The sequence below is a fragment of the Tubulanus polymorphus genome, chromosome 10, assembly GCF_964204645.1.
Source record: "Tubulanus polymorphus chromosome 10, tnTubPoly1.2, whole genome shotgun sequence".
Classification (NCBI taxonomy): Eukaryota; Metazoa; Nemertea; class Palaeonemertea; order Tubulaniformes; family Tubulanidae; genus Tubulanus; species Tubulanus polymorphus.
The window spans coordinates 10,237,306-10,261,548 of record NC_134034.1 but is presented as its reverse complement, the minus strand read 5'-3'; the positions used below and the strand labels follow the sequence as shown (position 1 = coordinate 10,261,548).

Genomic DNA, 24,243 nt, shown 5'->3' with positions numbered 1-24,243 from the left:
TATGCTTACAATAGCTAAGCTAACAAGCAATATTGGACTTCAGAAAACTTTGCAGTGGTACAAAAAACTAAAAAGCGGTCGGTCACTGACGGATTGAGGTAAAATTTCTTAACACTTCAAGCACAGCTCGTGCCACAACTATGGGCTCCATGGTATACGACAAATCAAAAGGACCAAAATACTTCGATGCTCTTCGTAAATTTTTCATGATTCAATCGCGGATTTATTTCAATTTTTTAAACCGAAATCCATACTTGACATCAATCCGACCGCCGATAATTTATGAATTCAACTTCCGATACTTCGCTGAATTGCAAGCCCCCGTCCCTCATGTACATTAACAATTATACGGGTTATGTTCGCAGGCAGAAGTACCCGTATTGGCAGCCATCTTTTCCGACTACAGAATGACCTAAGACACATATTTAGACGATGAAAAAAATGCCCTCGCAAGAAATGCCTCTAAATAATACATCAAATACATCAAGACTTTCTTTCACCTAGCTAGAATAGCTCTATTCTATAATTGGCCAGTCGAAGCCCGAAATGGAATGGTGGATTTTTTCTTCGAAAAATATAAACATTTCGCATGATCGATTTTTTTCTGGATCAAAATTTTACTATTCTTGATCGCTATCTAGCTACTGTTTCTAAGCTAATAGATCCTACTACCGTTAAAGCCACATAAATTCACTTTCAAACCCGTACAGACGCCAAAATCAAGTTTCATAATAATAACCAGAAACGACGATCCTTCATGATGGACATTCTTTCACTGGTCGATTTCAAAACCTCGTCCACCCAGAGCCAGCCGCTTGAGAGAAACAGATGAATCCGAATTCTGTGATTTGGATATTTTCGGAGCCACCCACGATCATTCAAACCAGAACGTGGCTTCTTCGAGTTTGAACTGATATTGGACCAATAACTGCATAACTTTCTCGTTTAAATGCGCAAGACTTTCTAACGATCTTAGTTTTCACTCGTTAAACAAGGTTGTAACAAAACAGATGCCTCTACAATTTGATTACAAAGCCAGGCTGGTGGAAGTAAGTCCTTGACCCGGCTCGTATCGAAGTCTATCTATACTGGGGCTATTTGTAATCATAGCTGTATTGCACAACAGTTCAGAGGGATGAGAGCCGGCCAAGTCCAAGTTTTGGAATAACCTTCAGCAAATAAATATTGGCAATTTCAATGGCCCGCCGAAGCCGCCTCAGTTCCCTGCAAAGAATGTCCATCGATATATTCATCTCTCGAATATAGTTTCTATAACTAAGCTACATCGAACTAAGAGAGTATTTTCAAGATCGTGAAAAAAAAAAAAACAAAACATTGTTCTCGATCGATTAAATAACTCCCTACGCCCTAAAACGAAAAAAATATCACACCGTAAACGATAACTATTGCGCGTAAAAACCGCGTGATGCTCGTGTAGTTGCGACGATTAAACCTGTCAATGATGATGATCGTGATGATGACGATGAACAATGGACGAAACACCAACCAAAAAGAGGAACGACAATCGATGCTTGCAGCAGACGACATTTTGTGGCAAGAATGACGACAACAGACGTGATCATAGTTACAACAATGACAGATAGGTGTCAGCAGTAGCAGCACTAGCAGGTTTCAATATATATATATATATATATCTATATATGTCGTCGTTCATCTTAGCGAGTCATCCAACGCTGCCAACTTCCACGCGCTAAGTTCTAAACGGTATCTAATTAGTCCTATAATTAGTTGAAATGTTCTCTTTTCGATAAAATTGTCATCCAAACTGTCCTCTAATTTATCAGTACCCAAGGTAGGTAAGACCCTCAGTAACACCTTTCATATTTCTGTTCAAATTAATCAGTAATCAAGGGAGGTTAGACCCTCAGTAACACCTTTCATATTTCGGTTCAAATTAATCAGCAAGCAAGGGAGGTTAGACCCTCAGTAACATCTTTCATATTTCTGTTCAAATTATCAACAATCAAGGGGGTAAGACCCTCAGTAACACTTTTCGTTAATCAGTACGCATAATACCAGAATATCTCAGGGGGGGGGGGGCTAGAGTTAATGCGAATCGGTTAATACCAGTATGTAAGGGGCCTAAGACCTACAGTTAAGGAACAGTTGGCAGCTTACATGGTTTAGTTCTGAACAATTCTTCTCTTCTTTCAGTCAAACGACATTTCGAATTACAACACCGAACCTATACTACATTATAACACTGGTCCCAATCTCGGTTAACTATAATTAATCATAGTAATAATAATAATATTGATAATAGTCTATGTACATACATTTATGACCGCTGTAATGCCAATAATAATAATCATAATAATTAATACATTTATACAATTATATATATATATATATATATATATGTATACATATATATATAAGCAGTTCTTCGTTTTCATTGTTAAAATACATCCATACAAATAATAGTTATATTATGATAGTAGTACATTTGATCTCCACTAGGTGTCTCTCTTTTTCGATCGGTCGCGCTTTCGTCGTACGTGCTGAAACTACTATACCGCGCGCCGCGCTGGCGGAAAAATTACATCGACAACAATGGCCCACGGGAACGTACTCGGCGCGGTTGCCACGGTGACGGTCGATGGCGCGGTTTATTCGTCTTTGATTTCTTTGGCGTCGTTATCTTTGTCTTCCGGTTCCATTTCGCCTTTAGTGGTTTCATCTTTTTCGTCTTTCGCTTCGTCCTGCGATGAAACACGAATGAAATACCGAATCGTTTGCAAATTGAGACTAACTCGAAAAACCGGAAAAAAAAGGTGGCGCCACTTTTCGCCGATTTACAAATCCCCTCAGGCTAAAGTTCTAATCTGTATATTAATAAAGGACCATGGGTTCCAGTAGGATCAACTGTGTACATTTTACCTTTGAGCACAAAAATGGATTTGTTCTCGATTTGAAATAACGTATAAACAGCTAATAAAGATGAAACATGGTGCACTGTGTAGTGGAAGCATGTTCAACTGATGATATACATGGTACTGGGTTTCCCTATTACAGCTTGATAATGATGTCACTGGAAAAGCCCTTCTAAAGAGCTTTCCATGTGATACCCTCCTGAAGGGCTTTCCCTGTGATGTTATCATCAAGATACAAGGTCAAGCATCGATTAGTAGAATGGGGGAAAGATCCATTGAAATTTTGCACATTTTCTCCCAGTACTTCCAAATAGCTTAGAGCTGATGGATGAAACTCGCCATATTAATTCCAACACCTATCTCCCACCTAATAAAAAAATATCAGCAGTGTATATTCAGTGGTTACAATTTGTGCCACCAAGAGCTAACAGAAAGTTACTCTCAGAACCATTCTATAGAGATCAACACAGTTGATCCTAAAAACCCTATAAGAATTTCCTTCTTTTACCTCTTTGGCATCATCGGTTTTCGCCTCCTCTACTTTTTTATCTTCGGTCTTCTCTTCTTTAACTGTTTCCTCTTTGGCGGTTTCGGGTTCGGGCTCCGGGGGCGGCTCGGGTACATCCAACGGCTCGAATCCGTCCATTTTCAGATACCCGCCGCTCATCTGCCAGAGTTTTTCGATTTTCTCCTCGTCGCGAGTCTCTTCGCTGCTCTCGCCTTCTTCGAGGTCGACCAAATATTTTCCGGTTACACCTGAAATGTGGGAGTTCATTGAGTTAGAGAGCTTATTTAGTTTAATTCTTTCGACTTTCAAACTTTCTCGTGTTTTAAACGCGACTGATTTTAATCATCTACGATGAACTCTGAATCTGAAGAATATTCACATCGATACAAACCGCGACCGAAGAGTGACGACTTAGAAACACAATCGTAGTTCAACACTTAAAACGTGGCTACGAATCATAACAGGTTTATGTTTCCAAGTCGTAATTTTCAGACCAATCTGCGGGATTTTGTCGGTATGTATTAAGTTTCTAGATAAGACCCGGGCTAATACTTTGACCCGGATTTAGTTATGGTTATTTCTAAACCACTTGATTTTCTGACGATTTATTATATTTTTTTTCGCAGATCTGAATTTTAACGACAAGGTCTGAAATTATTGAAATTATTTTTTCGTGAAGCTGTCTGATTTTCCTGTGATAGTGCTGTTAGAATGATAAACGATCAGAACTCGGTCTGAAGATTGTTCAAACCGATACAAACTGTGACCGAACACCAACGACTTTCAAACGACCTCAGTGTCATTCTTAAAACGTGGCTACGAATCATTAACAGATGCCTATGACGATCAGAACTCGGTCTGAAGAATGTTCAAACCGATACAAACTGTGACCGAACACCAACGACTTTCAAACGACCTCAGTGTCATTCTTAAAACGTGGCTACGAATCATTAACAGATGCCTCTGACGATCAGAACTCGGTCGGAAGAATATTCGCATCGAAACGTTAGCGCCCGAAACTTACTCGTTATTCATGAGGATGTTCGAACACTTGATGTCGCGATGCAGGAAGTTTTTCTTGCGACAGAAGTTCAAACCGTCGAGCAGCCGTCTCATGAACGACCACTTACAAACGCGATCTTAGTTTTCGCTCTTAAAACATACCTTTCCATCAAGCCTCCGATGATCCGCATGAACTTCGACTTCTTAATGAATTTAATATTTTTTTTTTCTAATTACCTTTGAATTTTTCTTCATCAGCTAACTCGTAGATCATATTGGCTCCGTGCTCTACTGTTTTAATGGTTTTCATCACTGGTCTCAGAACGGAAAACAACTTCATCAACACTTTAATTCCGGCCGGATTGTTCCTGCCCAAACCGGTCGACGGGATAAATCCTGCAAACAGAAATTTGTTCCGAAGTGAAATCAAATGCACACAACTGAGGCACTGAGTTTAGAGTGCATGACTGCAGAACCGGGTCCAGAGTCTAAAGCGCATGACTGCAGAACAGAGCCCAGAGTCAACTCAAACCCACACAACTGTAGAACTGGATCTAGAGTCAAATTAAACACAGACACAACTGTGTTCACAGTCAAATTAGAACCACACAAGTGTGGAACTGGGCTCAGTCACATTTGACGCTACACAACTGTAGAACTGGGTTCACAGTCAAATTAGAACCATACATCTGTGGAACTGGGCTGTCACATACAACGGTACACAACTGTAGAACTGGGTTCACAGTCAAATTAGAACCATACAACTGTGGAACTGGGCTGTCCCATTCAACAGTACACAACTGTGGAACTGGGTTCACAGTCAAATTAAAATCATGTGGAACTGGATTTAGAGCCCAAGTAAAAAACCCATTCTTTTTTAAGGCCAGGGTGTTAGAATATTGCTTTACCTGGGCACATGGCGTTAATCGACACGTTCGTTCCGTCGAGGTCTTTCGCCAGTTTTCTCATGAACATTATATTCGACGCCTTGGAGTCTTTGTACGCCTGAACGCCGGTGAACGCTCCCGGTTTAACGAGGTGCAAGTCTTCCATGTCCATATCCACCACACCTGCAAACAACAAAACACGGGATCCCTACAGATCAGACATTCCTGGATATACAGGGTCCCTACAGATCAGTCATTCCTGGATATACAGGGTCCCTACAGATCAGTCATTACTGGATATACAGGGTCCCTACAGATCAGCCATTCCTGGATATACAGGGTCCCTACAGATCAGTCATTCCTGGATATACAGGGTCCCTACAGATCAGACATTCCTGGATATACAGGGTCCCTACAGATCAGTCATTCCTGGATATACAGGGTCCCTACAGATCAGCCATTCCTGGATATACAGGGACCCTACAGATCAGCCATTCCTGGATATACAGGGTCCCTACAGATCAGTCATTCCTGGATATACAGGGTCCCTACAGATCAGTCATTCCTGGATATACAGGGTCCCTACAGATCAGTCATTCCTGGATATACAGGGTCCCTACAGATCAGTCATTCCTGGATATACAGGGTCCCTACAGATCAGTCATTCCTGGATATACAGGGTCCCTACAGATCAGTCATTACTGGATATACAGGGGCCCTACAGATCAGTCATTACTGGATATACAGGGTCCCTACAGATCAGCCATTCCTGGATATACAGGGTCCCTACAGATCAGCCATTCCTGGATATACAGGGTCCCTACAGATCAGTCATTCCTGGATATACAGGGTCCCTACAGATCAGTCATTCCTGGATATACAGGGTCCCTACAGATCAGTCATTCCTGGATATACAGGGTCCCTACAGATCAGTCATTCCTGGATATACAGGGTCCCTATAGATCAGTCATTCCTGGAAAAAGGAGTTTTTAAGGAGAAAATTTCAAATTTCGTGGTAGCGTCTGCATCACTTTCATTCATCCCAATGACAGTAGACTTCTCCTAAATCAGTCCTGCTGATCTCGGTAAATCATTAATTTGGTGGTTTTGTTATCAGATTTTTATCCTCAGCACATACTATGGTCTAGACTTGGTTTCTAATAATTCAGTAAGCGCCTAAATGGGTGAAAAAAATCCTCCGCAGTCGGACGACGCAGTACAAACTTACGGAATCGACGACCCATTGTGGCTTTATCGTGAGCGCTGCTGGCGACCATGATAACGCGCGCGTCGCCGGTCTCCTCAGCCGTCTGCTTCAGATCATCCAACAATAAATTAGTCAACAAGAACGGACCTTGAAATACAAAATAAATTACATTGTAACAATATATATCTCGCAGTTGCGCAATAATTTGACCAAAATACCCCTAATATTTCCCTGACCCTTCAACAAAATTTCCCCGATTAAAATATAACATCTCTTGGAAAGTGGTCGCACCTTGTTTGACCGACGATTCACACTCACCTAAATGATTAGTTCCGAACGTGATTTCGAATCCGTCTGTCGTCGTCTCGCGTTTCGTCGACTTGAACCCGAGCGACATTCCGGCGTTGTTGACGAGAACGTGTAACTTTTTACCGGTCGCGTGGAACGCTTCGACGAACTTACGAATCGACTCCACGCTCGCCAGATCCAACTATCGAAAATACGATTCAAATTTAAACGGTTTTATCGCAATGCAAAGTCTTAGGGATCATTCATTAATTACGTACGCATAAAATTTGAATTTTTCAACCCCCCCCTCCCCCTCTGTACGCAAAATCGGCCATTTTTTCGTATACATTAAGCATTACAGTACGCAATTGCACTGACCCCTCCCCCTCCCCTAATGCGTACGTTATAAATGAATGACCCCTTAAGAAAATCTGTTTTCGAAAATTTTTCGTAAGCCTCCTGTCTGGCCGAGTAACAAACTTTTTCAAGCCAATGTATATAACAAACTAGTTTGCTGGAGGATGGAAGCTGAAAATTTGAATTACGTTACGGAGGACGGAATCATCATCGCCGCAATATTCTCTTTCAATTATATTGCTAAAATACGCTCACCAATTCGTCACATTGCGTTTATTTTTCCTAAATTTTCTGGACGTCGGAAAGATTTCCCAATCAACTTAAATGATGGGGTCTAGGGCCGATGGAACGCGCTGGAGCAGCTTCGCCATCCGATCGCCTTCATTTTGCGCTTGTTCTCCCCTTTTCAAAGTGCTAAATCTACCCCTGATTAACTTTCAAATGATTTTTCGCAGACGGTGCTATTTTTCTTCATCAATTTTTGAGAAATTGTGGTTGGATTTTAATAATCGAATCTGAGAATAAATCTGACATCGCTGGTTGCTTCACGCATCGTAAGCGACACCTGGTGGACCCTCGCTTGCCACATGAGTGGATTCCACGATTAATGATCCAACATAGATGTGCATTTCATCAAAATTCCCTCAATTTAGTGGTGAATCTTTTTTTAAGCTAATTTGATTCATTCCAGATACTTTAAACACTGATACTTCGACGTTGAACAAAAGATTGAACTAATAGCAACGCCACCTGGTGACACAGCTGGTGTTACACGTTCCACTTTTAAAATAGGCCAATAACATCCCCAGTCGAAACTGAACCAAATCGAGAATAATTAATCTCCTAATTACGTACAAGGATTAATAATTTTCTCGTTAATAATAGGTCGTTAATTGCTAATTACGATAATAACAGCAGTAACTATTAGCTATATATAGGGCTGGGTGGGTGTTTTAAGCCTTCAATTGTAAAGTCGCGAATCGCCAATTGAATGGGATGTGGGGGACCCTAGCGGGGAACACCCCCAAAAACTCAAGAATTATTATCACTTTTCCTCTGAGTTAGGCTAACAATGCGAATACTACTGACCTCCATAAAATGAGCGAGGGCTTCCGGATTCTTCTTCTTGATACGATCGACGGTGGCCTGGCCGCGTTCCGCGTTGCGACACGCCAGGATGACGTTGTCGCCGCGCTCGCACAGGTATTCGGCCGCTTTTTGACCGATGCCGCTGCTCGCCCCGGTTACGATTATAACGCGTCCAGACATGTTGTTGATCGATCGATTTGATGTTTTCTTCTAACGCGGTTTATTTGAACCTATCGCGAAAAATACGATGACATTTGTTAGTTGCGGGAAATACAGGGCCGTCCATACCTGACACTCAGTAATTATTATTATCATTATTATTATTATTATTATTAGCATTACTAATTGTTGATCTTAAAATAGGGATTGTCCCTGTTATTTATTTCGCAGGTAAATTTCGTTTGATTTTTTGATTGAGTGTCCCTTACAGACCCACCACACCTGCCGGGAGCGAAACAGGGGGTTTGATTTTGAAATCGAAAAAGTACAAATATAGTTGTGTGATCGGCGGTCGAGTTAACAGAATTTTTTTTTTTTAAATTGAAGTACATTATTGGAAATTCGGTTCCGGTTCATTCAAACAATCATCATTACCATTAATCTTTTTTTTTTCTCTAGGGGGCCTGAACGTCCTAGCGATTGTACAGCCTTTAAGGCTCTGTTCAGGTCCCTCGTCATCGATCTACTTATTTGTTATAAATTTCATTTGTAATTATAATTGACGATGAAATAAATTACATCACATTACTTGAGGCCAAACAGAGAAACTTGAAAAAGGGCAGTTTCTTATATATGAAATTAACATTTGCAATAATGACAATTTTCAGAAATCCCCCTGCCCCGTGTTTGGTACGGGCCTCCTTGACACTAAATAAACTTGGGTCCTAATTTGGTAACCGCCTAATAGGGTAGCAAAACGATCCCGGTTCCAACACTTCCGATTCAGGCTTAGTTTTAATGTACAGCTTCTAAAGTGTATCTATTTGCCTTAAAAAATGTAGGAACTTTTAAAGGAATTTGTCTGACATTTCACTCTTATCAAAGGAGTTTCAAGCACATTTAAAAACATTTATCGTTGAGTAGTTTTCACGGAACCAAGTTGAGTCATAAGGGCCCTGTACACAGAGATGCCATGGGAGCAATTGACAAAGCTAAGCTACAATGAATTATCATTAGCTCTATCCATGTCTATTTCAAGTTTGCTAGAGAGGACTAGCTTTTGTAGTACATGCCTGACCTAACAAGGACTAGTTAGTTACCTAATCGTTGGTGGTAAGCTTTTTATAATCGGATGGGCTTATACCAACGTTAGCCAGGATGACAAGGACCAAAACACGGTTGAAAAAAGTAACACTTCAAAAATATACTTTCTATTCACTTCAGTCTACAATTAATGGCTTAATTCACAAACTAACACAGGTACCTTTCGAAATAATCCAATTTTATGTATGTTTCGAGTGATTAATCAACATTATTTTGAGAAATTAATTAATTTCTCCACAAATTTCGCCATTGGCCGCCATTTCTCTGTATTGCACATGTGGCATGATAAGACAAGGGGACCTACAAGGATTTATATAAAACTTCCAAGACGAAACGACAATTTTTATTTTTGATGGTTTTCCAACTTGTATTTCAAATCTTCGTGTTTTCCATAACGAATAATGAAACAATAAATTTCTGGTAAAAGAAAAACGTGTATAAGTGTTGATTTCTTAATTTTTTTAAATTTCGTCGTTTCGCTTCGTTAGTTTGTGCTGTTGTCCTGGCCTCAGTCCACAGGTGCCAGCATCTCCAGTAATTTTCAAAATGGCAGCTGCTGACTGGACGGAAATTTACTCTCACTTTACGGCCGATTTGCACATGGATTAAGATCGTCAGGTGAGGTGTTATAGGTATCAGACAAACTACGAATCTGTTGTGCGTCGATTACAACAAAAATTAGACAGATATCTTAAGAGACAATGAAATGCCAGGCAAATTACTCGTCAGTCAAATTGGCTGACGAAGATTTCATACAAAAATGACCTTCCCATTCCTGACTGTGGTTTGTGAAAATATCCGATCGTGAAACTAAACCACAGACAGGTTACTGACTAAGCTTAACTCAACTAGTAACTGACCGGCATTTGTGCTGGTCCATGTGAGTTCAGGTTTGTAGGCCTATACAACATTTTTGGTGGCCTGCATCAACGCTTAGTTTATCGGCTATCTCAGTCAGTCTCGGTTAATCAGCACGACGATGATATTGATAGAGAGTACAGTAGAGTAGTAGCATTGATTAATTAATCAACTGCTTGGATTAGAAACCGACAGATTTAATGAGCGATTTTTCTGCCGAAATTCGGAGTCGAATTCCTGCGCAAAACGGTGCAAAATAAGCGGTGCGCGCTACCGAGACTTACTGCTGGCGATTCGCTGGTCGACTCGAATGTTTTCGGGCTGCAATTCTCGAAGGAAGCTCGCTGTATCGGACGCTGGAGAAGCTGAGGGCTGGGAACTTCCGGCGTTAACCTGCGCGAAACGGCGCTAATCTGAACGGCAATTACGCAGCTGGCTCCACCAAATTCAAATTCAACATAAATGTTTAACCTCTATATTTACTCTGAATTCATATGGCGTATCATTTTGGACTGAAGAAAGGTGGTAATAACAACCCGAAATATTTCTAAGTCATTTTTAGCATACTTTCTATGTCAATTTATATTTTCTTGAATTTACGTCGTTGGGCTACCGTATCAACTTGCCACTCTATTCCGCTAGATGGCGAATTAGGCACGAACGATTGGACTGCCGGCGTCTATCGATGCGCGCACGTAACGCTTGGACACCGGCGTGTACTTCGCTTTAGCCCTCAGCATGAGCCGTCAGCAGCGCTTGATCAAAGATAGATTTTTCATTGAATAGCGCTGGGAGGGCTTAAATGTTAATGTTATTTTAGAATCTGACCGTTCGATACACGCTCTGGCGCGGGCCCGTGGTTTATGGAGCCCGCCCCGGCATTGGTACCCTGTCCAGAGAGAATCGAACCTTTAGCCGCGATCACACGAACATTGTTGTCCCGTGTCAAATTTGACCAGGCTGGAACAACTATTCACACGGGTGTGCAGGGCCCGAGCCTGTTTGGCCAGACAAAATCGGCGGACAACGAAATTTTAGCGCAAGAAGCATTTGCAACTTTGCGACACCGGAAATGACCTTCGCTTTGTTTAAGCATTGATTAGTATCGAGTGAGTGGTTTGTGTGTGAACGCGCTCTCTGTTGTAGGCACGGGCCAAATTTGGCCGAGCCTGATCCGTCGTGCCAAATCGTCTCCGTGCGATCGTGTAGCTCGGGGTAATTTATCATGGCACGACCTGGCCGCGCCGAATTCAATCACTCGGCAGACGCAGAGTGGTGCTGCCACACTCCTCCACGGGTGCAAAATAACCACGGGAATAGAATAAATAATACAACAATACAATACAATAAACTTTATTCGCATAGAAAATATTATATTAGATTACTATACAGGCCGAATAAAGCATTTGGTGTGACGTTGGCACCTTACCAAAAGGATCGGTAGTGTTGTGTCTTCACGGGTCGACTTCTCATATCCAGGGCATCTGTTGCATGTGGGCTGGAGTGGAGTTTTTTTTCGATAAAGCTTCCAATTTAGGGATTACGGCGTTGTTGGCAACCAGGCTCGAAATTTACATTCCGAAACATGGGTCGTCACACCGGCGCACCGAGCCGAGACTGTGCTAAAAGGAAAACTGATGGTATGTATGTACGTGCCAATCGCGGCAAGCCTAGTACGCGTGATAGTAAATCCACCCCGTCCAGGGCAGGCGAGATTTTGGGGGGGGCTCTCCAGATAGAAATCTAAACGAACGTTTGTATCGTCGATTTAAGCCAGGAGCAGGGGAAACATCAAACTGCGACGGGATGACTTATAGACATACGATTCACGGCGAGTGATTCTAACTGATTTAGTTTTTATTTTGGCAATAAGAAAAGTACCACGAAATAGGCGAGTTCCCGACTCGAGAAATCGGCCAACTTTGGAATATAGATTTCTTTGAAAAAGGGAAGGAAAACTTAGGACCTATTGGCGTCCGAGGTGATTAATCTTCAACCGCATCCGACTTACGCAAGAGATTTACTTTCTTGTTTATACTCTCTCTTCAGGCGGCGTATCCAAAAACAAAAAGCGAAAAACAACAACGGCGGCGAGAAAACCCGGGCTGAAAAAAGCAGCGAAAACACCGACAGTCGCGACCGAATCAACTTCATCCATGGATCTGAAGTCGTACCTAACCGAGGACGGATGGGTCAACCTGCTAGCTGACTGTTTCCGCGAAAACTATTGGTCAGAAATTGAAAATCACCTGGAAAGCGATTACAAAGCGGGGAAAACGATTTTCCCCCCGCGAGACATGATATTCAACGCTTTTCAGAAGACACCGTTGAAACAGGTGCGAGTGACTAGCCTTCGAGGCCTATAGGTGTAGCGAGCCCAGTAGGGCGAAGTCACGATACCGTACTACCCTCTTTAAGACTTCAACCGTATTTTCCCCGATATAAGTGGATCATTTTCCGAACGATTCTACTAAGAAAATGACCAGCTATAATTTGATGACAAATTGATACCTTGTTTCTCATTTCTACTGAGCTTAAAAGTTGGCCCGGCCGGCCGCCTATCTACCCTGTACATCACTTTTAAAAAAATCATGATCAAGCTGACAATAACAGACCCGGCAGTTATAGAAATGAAATTATTACAAATGCTATCGCAGTTTACAATATGACCCGGCCCATTAGGAGAAAGGAGGTATCGTTTTTAGCCTAGTTATCCGTAATCCCTGAAGTTAATACACAGCTTGATCGGTGGACTTTTTACGCAAAACCATTTGAAAAAAAAACATTCTATATATTGCCAGTCCTAACGCCAGAGTACAGCGTATAGAATAATGCCAACTACCGGTATTCTATGGCCTTTGTATTTCATCTCTTGAGGACCATTACTATAGTGTAGCCTGTTACCATTGAATTGCTTTGAACATAAGAATAGTAGTGAATCCCTACACGTGTACATAGATTCTAAAACGATTTTTTTCCTTTGACCTTTTCAACAATATTGTATTGTATTTGTATATTTTTCTTGGGGACCATTGCTATTAGTATATAGCCTGTTACCATTAAACTGCCTTGAACATAAGAACAGTGTACGCCTATAGAGCCTATAGATTCTAAAACGAATTTTCTTTGCATTTTTTTAACAATAGGGTATTGTAATTCTATATTCCAGTTGAAAGTTGTTATTCTAGGACAGGACCCATACCACGACGACGGCCAGGTAAAAGCCATATACAAACCGGTTTTCTTTTCCGAATGGGACACGATTTTTTTTCTAATCCGAGATTCGTCATCCACGCATTATTCCACTTTCGTCTACGACCATGTAATCGTAGATTTGAATCTAATATGGCATCGCGTCTTGTCTGACGATTGATGAAGAAAAAACTCACAATTGGAATGAAAAACTTACAACAGACTTACGGGATGAAAACCTAGATTATAGAAAGGGTTTCTAACGATTCCTCGATTCCTTAAAAACTCCCTCTAAACAGCTTCTGAAGGTGCTTGAAACTCAAGCATTCTGCGGGTAACATGCGATTTAATTCCCCAGAGGTCAATTTGAACAAAATGCCCAAAACTCTTCAATTTTAAAGAAATATGCAGTTAGATGTTTCAGAAGTTGTATACATTAGACTTATACGCATGAATCAGTACGAACCACCTCCCCAGATTATTGCGATAACGACCCGACATCCCTGCTCCGAGATTCCGTGTATCTCGGAGAGTCGGACCCACGGGATTGTCGAATCTATATATTAAAACCTGTGGGAACATCTTTCAGGCGCATGGTTTAGCATTTTCCGTTCCGCACTCCTTCACTCCGTTGCCGCCTTCGCTGAAAAACATCTACAAAGAACTGAGCAACGACATTCCCGGTTTCAAGGCTCCGGATTGTGGCAACTTGGAGAAATGGTGCGACCAAGGGGTCTTACTACTGAACGCTACTTTAACAGTCGAGTAAGTACAACAAGGTCCACAGTCAAATAAAAAACACAGATGTGGAACTAGATTCGGAGTCAAATTAAACCTACACGACTGTGGATCTGGATTCAGAGTCAAACTAAACCGTCACAACTGTGGAACTGGATCCAGTCTTAAGCTACACTTGCTAAATAGAAAGTCTAAAATCGATACTACACTTTATTAACCGGACACTGATTCGCTTTTGTTTCAGGGCCCACTCCCCGAACTCTCACGCTAAATACGGCTGGCAGAAATTCACTACAGACGTTTTGAAGAAGATCAACGATCATTGTTCGGCGATTGTGTTTCTACTGTGGGGCGGGTTCGCGCACAAAAAAGCTTCGTTCATCGACCTGACGAAACATTCGGTCATTAAAACGGCTCATCCGTCGCCGTTGTCGTTCAATAAGTTTCAAAATTGTAAATGTTTCAGTTCGGTGAACTCTGAACTGAAAAAACACGGGAAAACTCCAATTAACTGGAAACTTTAAGAATAAAAAAAAACGAACTCGGCTTTGTCGAAAACCAAGACACTTTCACATATTATCATTTCTAGATTAGACGCAACTTTTGAAATGGATCCACAGTCAAATTAATTCCACACAACTGTGGATCTGGATCCAGAGTCAAATTAATCTGGATCTACAGCCAAAGTGGAACTGGGTTCAGAGTCAAATTAAACGCAATCAACTGTGGAACTGGGTTCGGTCAAATTAAACCCACACAATCTTGGAACCGGCCTTAGGGATCAAATTAAACCCACACAACTGTCGAACTATAATTAAATCCGACAAAACAGTGGAACTTAATTTAAATGAGTCGTTACGCTTTTGCGCAAGTGGAATTGACGACACGGGGATACTCATAGATAAGATAAGATAAGATCAGACAAGTTTAAGACAAGTTTAAATTCTACATTCAAGTTCATTACCACAGCGACCATTTCCATTAAACGTATAGAGGCAAAAAATAAGTTTTTCTCTCCAATGGTATAAAAAACAACAAAAACAAAAATACGAAAAAGTATAGTAGATTTATGCAAAGTATATGTTTTGAGACGAGAGATTCATATATAATATATTTATCATCAGCTTGGCTATGGCGAATTCTATCCGCCGAATTCTATTTTGAAGTGAGACATAATATGTCAAAATAGATTCGGCAGGTAGTTCGCATATATAAAACAGTTTATAAAAGTTTGAATTCAAATTTAAAAATCTTTTCACGAAATTCTATAACATCAAAAAGAATGAGGTGCAGTTCACTCTTCCCCGCAAGCATTCGCAAGTAGGTCATGATCTATCGTTGTTTGCAAGTAAAAGTTGAGACCCAAGAATTCTACATTGAAATAAACTAGTCACCATCTATCTGGTTAATATAGTGCTTAAAAACATTTTTAAAAAAACCCACTATCTACAGATTAAAAGAATTCAAAAACAAGAATTTATTCATTCAATCTAAAATATATAAATTACACGACGTTTCGAACTTAGACGTTTTTCGACGTTTGTGAGATCAAAATTCTTTTAATCTGTAGATAGTGGGTTTTTATCTTATTATCCGCTCACCACGTTTGATCTAAAATCATTTAAAAATCCCCCAGGTTCAGTTTTCTAATAATATTAATGATAATAATGATGATAATGATAATAATAATCATATAATCATTGTTTATTTGATTATTATTAAATGATAATGAAAATAATGATGCATACATCACGGAGTATTTTTTGAAATCCGTTTTTCAACATGAGAATATTGAAATATCCTGTTGAATTTTGTTGCGAAATCAAATTTGGGGTGACTGTTATCAGCGGGGATTTATACCTCGTGGGATTTCGTCCGGGGGAACGGGGTACCGGGGGTATTTTTGTCGTTTACGATTGGTTTTGAAAACTGTCTCGTTCAAACTGGTCACGGAGTATCAGTTATAGATGTTCCATTATTTTTCTAGAATTTTGCATGAATTGTTGCGTCCGAAAGTATGAAATCATGTCTTATCAGCAGTCAGTTTTCGATGAGGGATATTAAAAGTTATCAGCTAGTTCATTTTTGTTGTTTCGTTATAGCTTATCTGTGTCGAAAGGTTTACGTTTCTCGGATCTTGATTTCATATTGAGACTAGCCATATCGGATGGGAAAGGACGGGACGGTGATTAAGTGTAAGCAGAAAGCTGGACTCGAACCCGCTCGTCACCTTGCACTAATATAGCGATTGAATCTTTTAGCAGTGGAACCTCGCCACAACGAACCGGAAAATTAAGTTCCTTACAAACGATAGTTCTATATACAGCGGAACCTCGTTATAACGAACTTCAGGGCACCGGAAAATCTGTTCATGATTAATTCGCTATATCCATTATGAAATCATTGAAATTGTGGACGGATTCTCGTATTGGAAATATCAGAAGTCGTCAAAAAAGTCCCGCTGCATCTTTTCGCTTGTATTCATTTGGAAGATGGTAATTCACATATATCGCCACGAGTAGATTCTATACGCGGACGGATCCAATTAAATCCTGAAACACTCGGCAATTGCAGCAACGAGTGAAGTACGATGCCTATCGTTTGGGACAGGCGACTGCGGAATGTATTTTCGACCGTACACTACCTAGCGGATCATCGATGAAACCGCCTTAAACGTGATTGGACACGTAATCTAACGACTTATAGTAGGACAAATCGATCGAACTAGCCGATAGACCCTTCGCGAACTGTTCGCGTGTCCGATTGAAATACAACTCTTCCAGACAGTCGAATCCAACCGGCGAAAAATTCCAGAAGAATTTATTGGCGAACAGTTCCGGACGGCGAGAAAGTGTCGGCAGCTCTCCGGCCGTAAGAATGCATATTTCTTTCCGCCAGAAACCCGCAGAGCATGGGTTTTCATTTTTCCAGTATTTCAATCTCGCCAGAAATGGTAACTTCACCGGGTCGGTCTCGTTGACTTTACCTGAGGAAGAGAAAATTATGCAGTTAGTTAGCAAACCGGTAAGTCGTAGGTCACCATGTAAGCTATGACCAGACGAGAGCCCAGCCAGGGTATTTTTTGTATACTTGCCAGTGTAAGCCCCGGGCGCTCCAAGCTGTGGATTATGACTCAATGTAGCGAAAAAATACTCGTCCGGTAACGCCTTCTCGCTGAACCAGTTATATAAGTACTTGGCGACCGGCGCATGCGTGGTGAACTCGACGAATCCCCTCGACAAGACCACGTGCACTGCGCCTTTCACAACCCTAACGCCCTCCGGTAGTGGGAGTTCCTTCATGCGCTCGGCATAACGTTCCGGGGCATTTCTGTGAAAAGAAAACTTTGAAACTATAGATAACAGGAATACTTTTAAGTCAGCCCTTCCGAACATTAACTCAAATTATGAGGAGGGTGCAGGGGTACCGAACCTTGCCCCCAGTAATGTCAACTTGCCCTGAAATCTCGCGGGGAAAGGAAAAATATTAAACTTAAAATAGCTGAAAAACTATATAAAAACTATATAAACTATAAAACCTATTAATATGATTATGATACGCCCTATTTTAAGGTGCACCCCTCCCCGAATCAGACGCTCTATTTAAGATTCGCCTCTGATACGTACAATTCATGAATAAGTGTTTACCTAGATATCAGTTTCTCAACGTCGTTGGCTCCGTTGTACGTTTTCAGAATATTGACCAGTTCAAAATTCGTTTTCAGCGGAGCCTCCTGGCCGGTGAGATTGATAAAGTATTTCCACGATTTACCCATTATAAGCAATTGTTTCATACAGCTTATTTCCGGCTGCAGTACGCTCACACCCCACACAACGTCGTAACGTTCCGGCGATAGAAACACGTTCGGGAAACAGTTGCTAATACCCGTGACGGCTGCCATGAACTCGGCAGACGATTTCGCGTCGACGTGCACGCAATAGTAATTCTGAGGTCGGTAGATCATTCTGAGCAGGCGTTCAAAACGTTCCAGGTCTGCATAGATAAGTATACTGAACGCGATCGGGAACTGGTGTTCAGTTTCTGTCAGCGGGTGTAAAATATACTTCCTTTTGCGTCTAAACGCATCGCAATCACAAGTCATTTTCAAATATTTCTCAGCCGAGCGCTGCGGTCTCCGCGCGGCCGTTTCTGCCTCCCTCAGCAGCGGCAGGATATTTTCACTAGCTCCTTCGACGTAAAACGCCGCGCAGTTCTTGTAGACGATCTCCTCGCGTATATCAGGGATCGACACGTCTGCGGCAGTAACTAGCTCGCCACCAGTTCTATTCCAGCCGTTTCGATCCCAATACGAGAGTAACAGCGCCGCGTCCCTTAGGAACTCTTCGTCGGAGCACCGTCTGAACACCGGCCGCAGGCGTCGCATGAATATCACACATAAACCCGTAACTAGCAACATCAGTGGAACAACGGCCACCGAGCGGGTTTTGTACTTCATCACCTGAGCTCAGACCACTATTCCAAAATCGTCTATATCCTATAGTAAAAACAAGAAATTCGAGAGTTTAGTTCATATATAAGCGAAATCCTGCTTATGGCTCATCGGCCAGCATCTTAGCTACGCATTGAAGTGGTTTTCGCCCCATGCATACCCAACCTTACTTTTGAAATAATCAAACCTTTAGAAATGAGGGGTATCCATTACAGACATGCCAGTACATCCGAGCACAATATCTAAGGGAATCCCCCAACGTGTGTGGTACCCTTAATCCAAGCAAAAAAAGTCCAGGGAATCCCTTATTTCATCATCGATCTGTCTCTCAGGATCAATGGCTTTCATACATATAACCGAAATTCGTTACCTATCCCATTTGCAGAAATTATAGCAACATTTATGGGGGACCTCTTCTTCACTCTAGGTACTATTTTTGGGGTCCGGCCCTACGCATATTTCGAACTACTAACCTAATTGTGGTCTGATGCCACCTGCGAACGGTAGAGCATAAACACGTATAGATTCAAAAAGTCAATCCAGACAGAACTCAAATCAAAAATTTGATATTTGAGTTCTATGTTTTGAGTTCTATGATCCCCGCTCGACCCAATTCAGTCAACACGACCTGTCCATATGCAGCGCCGAACCAAAACATAGTCCAACATATTTCCTTCTACCCGGTACTCTGATGAGATCACTGTGTAAATCAAGCCTGTTATAACTGCAGACATGATAAACAGCCTATTTCTTTCAATTCATTTTTCTTTTTTATGGTCATTATGACCACCCACTGAGTGAATCTATACGGCGACAGGGCATCATTGAGCTCTTAGAATCAGGCTGATGAAACTAGCATGATGAAAGTATCCCAATTCGGGGTAGGCTAAATATGGTATCCCAGATTACAAGAGCCTGATCCGATTGATATAGGCCCCCTTTTCTTTATGAAAATTCATATATTTAAAAAAAAATCGATCAATCAATATATTTCACCTAGGCCTACTTACGTTCAGTCGACTCGCTATAACTAATTAAGATTAAACATTGTCCACGATTGCTATCAGTCGACTGCGGAGGAATCCTTAAATGCTACAGCTTGTTTTTGGCAATGACTGTTACGCAGTAAAGAACTTCGTTACAACGTTCTTTGATACAACGATTGATCAGTTTTTGCGGACTAAGAAGTATTACATTCCGATTTATTATAAATATATAATATATATCTGAATAACGAATCCACCCGTTTGACTGGGAATCAATGTTAAAAGGCCATATAGACATTTTATGTTTGAATAGACCTGGAATTAGGTTGAAAATGTGGCATCATACATATCCCGTGGGGTCTACTGATTATCGATAATTTCACGCAAAAAATCGATTCCAAATCCGAGGCCAATAACCGGATTTTAGTCAAACCCATAAAAACAGCAAAATACGGGTAGGTAAATATCAAAACTATTCTCAATCTGCTGGAGATATTTCAAAACGAGCTTCACCATTTAATTTGTCATACAAGGTAAAATACATCTGCGACCCTAATTTGAAAGGGGCGTCAATCGATATATTACTGCCGTGCGTAATAAGCGTACTCACCTGCGGTCTCACTGCCTGTCTGATCACCGGAAATTAGAAACGATCATAAAAAATACGCGACAAACGCGTCCGAGTTGCAGTCCGCAATGTTCCGCATACATCACCGACGATCATCAATCCCGGCACGAGATTCTAGCCGTGATCTCGTCTTTCGGGGGTCACAGGGACTACGTTTGGGTGATTAGTAGCTTGGAACGTACCGTATCCAATAATACGTGCGATACTGGATGATCTAAGCTACTATTCACCCCCAATATTTAAATACGGGTGCCGTGGTTGTGGGGGAATGGATCCAAGTCACATCTACTCTCAGACGAGAACAGAGCGCTCAAGAGAGACTTTCTAGAGGGCAGAGAAGTAGGTGTCAGAGAGGGGAGGTCGATGGGGTAAGGTTGTAAAAACGAACTCCTTTTTCAAAACCCCTAATTTGTCATTTTTTCTGACTCATAAGTGAGCGAAATTAACGTTTTTATCCTCTTAAGATCGCTCCAAATACCATGAAAGTAGGTGTAGATATTTCCCAAACCTGTTCGACCCACACTTTAGGCGCTCATGTCCTGGGTTTGGCGATTTCTTAGACATCACACTCGTATCCGCCCAATGCATACGGCAAAACAAACAAATTCAAAAGGTTTATCCTTTCCGTGTGCATTGCGGTTTTTAAGAGACCGATAAGACTGGCCTGGAAACATAGTGTCCAAGAGAATGAGACAGTACATTAAATATTCGTACAACATAAAATTTATTAAATCAATTACATTAATGTAAATTAAATTAATTGGCAAAATATAATATGTTAAGACAATGGTAGAAATTGTATTATTAGCTCCATTTTAAATGGAATTAAATCGTTATAATTAACGCAATAAATCGGAATGTAATACTTCTTAGTCCGCAAAAACTGATCAATCGTTGTATCAAAGAACGTTGTAACGAAGTTCTTTACTGCGTAACAGTCATTGCCAAAAACAAGCTGTAGCATTTAAGGATTCCTCCGCAGTCGACTGATAGCAATCGTGGACAATGTTGCGTATTTGTTTGAAATCGGTTCGCGCAAACCGTTTAGGTTTGTAGGAAAATCGACTTTGTCCATACCGGTTTACATAAACCCGGCGTCTCAAACTTCGTTTAGGCGTCAACCTAAACGGTTTGCGTAAACCGACTAAACCGGTTTGCGAGCGGTTTGTAACATCTAACCGTCTTTTCCAACATGGCCGAATAAGGAGATTTCCGCGGTCGGCTGACTCAAAATGACTTTTCGTAACGTCGCATTTGTTCACACTACAGCAAATGGGTTTATGACGCAATAAACCGATATACACCAGTTTCTACAAACCGATTTCAAACAAACGCGCCTCTGATTCGCCAAATTCCTAGTCACGCGTCATAACAAATTAACATAGATTTTGATTAGTTGCAACACGCCCCTTTGGTGGGATAGCCGATGACACTGGTCATCGTTTGGTGGGAAGTTATTCCGACTAGCAACACCACCTAGCGGACCATCGATGAAACCGCCTTAAACGTGATTGGACACGTTATCTAACGACTTATAGTAGGACAAATCTATCGCGCTAGCCGATAGACCCTTCGCCCACTGATCGCGTGTCCGATTGAAATACAACTCTTCCAGACAGTCGAATCCGACCGGCGAAAAATGCCACAAGAATTTATTGGCGAACAGTTCCGGACGGTGAGAAAGCGTCGGAAGATCACCGGCTGTAAGAATGCATATCCATCTCAACCAGAAATTCGCAGAGCATGGGTATTCTCCCCAGTTTTTGAATCTCGCCATAAATGGTAACTTCACCGGGTCGGTCTCGTGAACTTTACCTGAAGGAAAATTAAGAGACATTTATTTGCCGGACATAGTTATTCTATCTGCAATCGCCTTCGGACGTTCAACAGTTTATCATCGTTCGGATTGTCCCCCCGGGGATTTTTTGATTGAAATTATAGCCTGGTAATCGAGTACCGGTACCTTCTCGATCCGATTTCAACTAAATTCACAAGGAAATGAATCGATACGAGAGATTTTAACTTGGTGATTGACCCGGGCGACTTAAGCACCATTTTGACCAATTTTGGATCGTTCACACTTCACACGTATTCAGGATTCGAACGGAGACATTTTTTATCGAAATTACTACAAACACCAAATATAAGGCATTTTTTCAGCACACATTCAAAAACTGACCGTCCACACTTCACATGTTTTCAGCACTTCACCTTTCGAATCGAAAATCAACTACCAACGCCATATTCCAAAATGACTGTATGTATCTATAGGGCAATAGTCGAAGAAGGGTGATCTTGAAAGGTTGGTCATAGCCATGCAAGCTCGCAGACCAACCTTGAACACACAGGGTCCAAAACTGTAAATACCCCTGTAGACGGAATTAATATGGATATACTCACCAGTGTAAGCGCCGGGCGCTCCAAGCTGTGGGTTATGATTCAATGTAGCGAAGAAATACTCGTCCGGTATCGCCGTCTCGCTGAACCAGTTATATAAGTACTTGGCGACCGGCGCATGCGTGGTGAACTCGACGAATCCCCTCGACAAGACCACGTGCACTGCGCCTTTCACAACCCTAACGCCCTCCGGTAGTGGTAGTTCCTTCATGCGCTCGGCATAACGTTCCGGGGCATTTCTGTGAAAAGAAAACTTAGAAACTATAGATAACAGGAATACCTTTAAGTCAGCCCTTCCGAACATTAACTCAAATTATGAGGAGGGTGCAGGGGTACCGAACCTTGCCCCCAGTAATGTCAACTTGCCCTGAAATCTCGCGGGGAAAGGGAAAATATTAAACTTAAAATAGCTGAAAAACTATATAAAAACTATAAAACCTATTAATATGATTATGATACGCCCTATTTTAAGGTGCACCCCTCCCCGAATCAGACGCTCTATTTAAGATTCGCCTCTGATACGTACAATTCATGAATAAGTGTTTACCTAGATATCAGTTTCTCAACGTCGTTGGCTCCGTTGTACGTTTTCAGAATATTGACCAGTTCAAAATTCGTTTTCAGCGGAGCCTCCTGGCCGGTGAGATTGATAAAGTATTTCCACGATTTACCCATTATAAGCAATTGTTTCATACAGCTTATTTCCGGCTGCAGTACGCTCAGTTTACCCCACACAACGTCGTAACGTTCCGGCGATAGAAACACGTTCGGGAAACAGTCGCTGATACCTCTGACGGCTGCCATGAACTCGGCAGACGATTTCGCGTCGACGTGCACGCAATAGTAATTCTGAGGTCGGTAGATCATTCTGAGCAGGCGTTCAAAACGTTCCAGGTCTGCGTAGATAAGTATACTGAACGCGATCGGGAACTGGCGTTCAGTTTCTGTCAGCGGGTGTAAAATATACTTCCTATCGCGTCTAAACGCATTACAGTCGCAAGTCATTTTCAAATATTCCTCAGTCGAGCGCTGCGGTCTCCGCGCGGCCGTTTCTGCCTCCCTCAGCAGCGGCAGGATATTTTCACTAGCTCCTTCGACGTAAAACGCCGCGCAGTTCTTGTAGACGATCTTCTCGCGTATATCGGGGATCGACACGTCTGCGGCAGTTACCAAATCGGTATCAGTTCTATTCCAGCCATTTCGATCCCATTTGAACAGCGCCGCGTCCCTTAGGTCCTCTTCGTCGGAGCACCATCTGAGCGCCGGCCGCGGGCGTCGGGGGTGCCTAAACGTCATCCACAGCAAACCCGCAACTAGCAGCAGCGGCGGTATGACGGCTACAGTGCGGGTTTTGCACTTCATCTCCTACGAACGGTTAAAGCACGTATTAATCTTGTGAACACACAAAAAGTCACAATACGATCGACCTCACTACATGAACATAAAGATAAGCATTGAAATACGCGGATAGATATGACATATAAAGCTCAACCCCAACC

General features: G+C 41.8%; 5 protein-coding genes across 7 annotated transcripts in view; 2 read left to right on the top strand and 3 right to left on the bottom strand.

Annotated features, from left to right (window-relative positions):
• Positions 1-2,404: 2,404 nt before the first annotated feature.
• Positions 2,405-10,772, bottom strand: LOC141911741 (uncharacterized). 2 transcript variants are annotated; one of them, XM_074802771.1, is made up of 8 exons: positions 10,638-10,772; positions 8,233-8,462; positions 6,817-6,988; positions 6,520-6,645; positions 5,313-5,474; positions 4,642-4,800; positions 3,403-3,650; positions 2,405-2,723 (listed from the first exon to the last, which is right to left on the bottom strand). In XM_074802771.1, exons 2-8 carry the CDS (start codon positions 8,410-8,412, stop codon positions 2,631-2,633), a joined length of 1,140 nt encoding a protein of 379 aa, XP_074658872.1. In that variant the 5' UTR covers positions 8,413-8,462; positions 10,638-10,772; the 3' UTR covers positions 2,405-2,630. The 2 variants fall into 2 exon arrangements, with proteins under 2 accessions (XP_074658872.1, XP_074658873.1); XM_074802772.1 differs by lacking the exon at positions 10,638-10,772 and adding an exon at positions 9,656-9,828.
• On the top strand, positions 10,035-16,365 carry LOC141911742 (uracil-DNA glycosylase-like). 2 transcript variants are annotated; one of them, XM_074802774.1, is made up of 5 exons: positions 10,035-10,113; positions 12,403-12,689; positions 13,523-13,570; positions 14,135-14,310; positions 14,528-16,365. In XM_074802774.1, the coding sequence occupies exons 2-5, from the start codon at positions 12,510-12,512 to the stop codon at positions 14,805-14,807; spliced, it is 684 nt and encodes a 227-aa protein (XP_074658875.1). In that variant the 5' UTR covers positions 10,035-10,113; positions 12,403-12,509; the 3' UTR covers positions 14,808-16,365. The 2 variants fall into 2 exon arrangements, with proteins under 2 accessions (XP_074658875.1, XP_074658874.1); XM_074802773.1 differs by lacking the exon at positions 10,035-10,113 and adding an exon at positions 11,708-11,993.
• On the bottom strand, positions 16,355-20,352 carry LOC141911740 (beta-1,3-galactosyl-O-glycosyl-glycoprotein beta-1,6-N-acetylglucosaminyltransferase-like). The gene is made up of 4 exons (XM_074802770.1): positions 20,330-20,352; positions 17,931-18,778; positions 17,378-17,613; positions 16,355-17,269 (listed from the first exon to the last, which is right to left on the bottom strand). The coding sequence occupies exons 2-4, from the start codon at positions 18,737-18,739 to the stop codon at positions 16,953-16,955; spliced, it is 1,362 nt and encodes a 453-aa protein (XP_074658871.1). The 5' UTR covers positions 18,740-18,778; positions 20,330-20,352; the 3' UTR covers positions 16,355-16,952.
• LOC141911590 (nose resistant to fluoxetine protein 6-like) overlaps positions 20,145-24,243 on the top strand; it is an 18,955-nt gene continuing 14,856 nt past the window's right edge. The window contains exon 1 of the mRNA XM_074802575.1: positions 20,145-20,174. The gene's annotated coding sequence lies outside the window, so the exon portion shown is untranslated. The remainder of the gene's footprint in view (positions 20,175-24,243) is intronic.
• Positions 21,112-24,243, bottom strand: part of LOC141911862 (beta-1,3-galactosyl-O-glycosyl-glycoprotein beta-1,6-N-acetylglucosaminyltransferase-like) — a 3,603-nt gene continuing 471 nt past the window's right edge. Inside the window, exons 2-4 of the mRNA XM_074802936.1 lie at positions 23,292-24,109; positions 22,748-22,983; positions 21,112-22,162 (exon numbers count right to left, since the gene is read on the bottom strand). Coding sequence (XP_074659037.1) covers positions 21,849-22,162; positions 22,748-22,983; positions 23,292-24,106 — 1,365 coding nt within the window. The 5' untranslated portion in view covers positions 24,107-24,109 and the 3' untranslated portion in view covers positions 21,112-21,848. The remainder of the gene's footprint in view (positions 22,163-22,747; positions 22,984-23,291; positions 24,110-24,243) is intronic.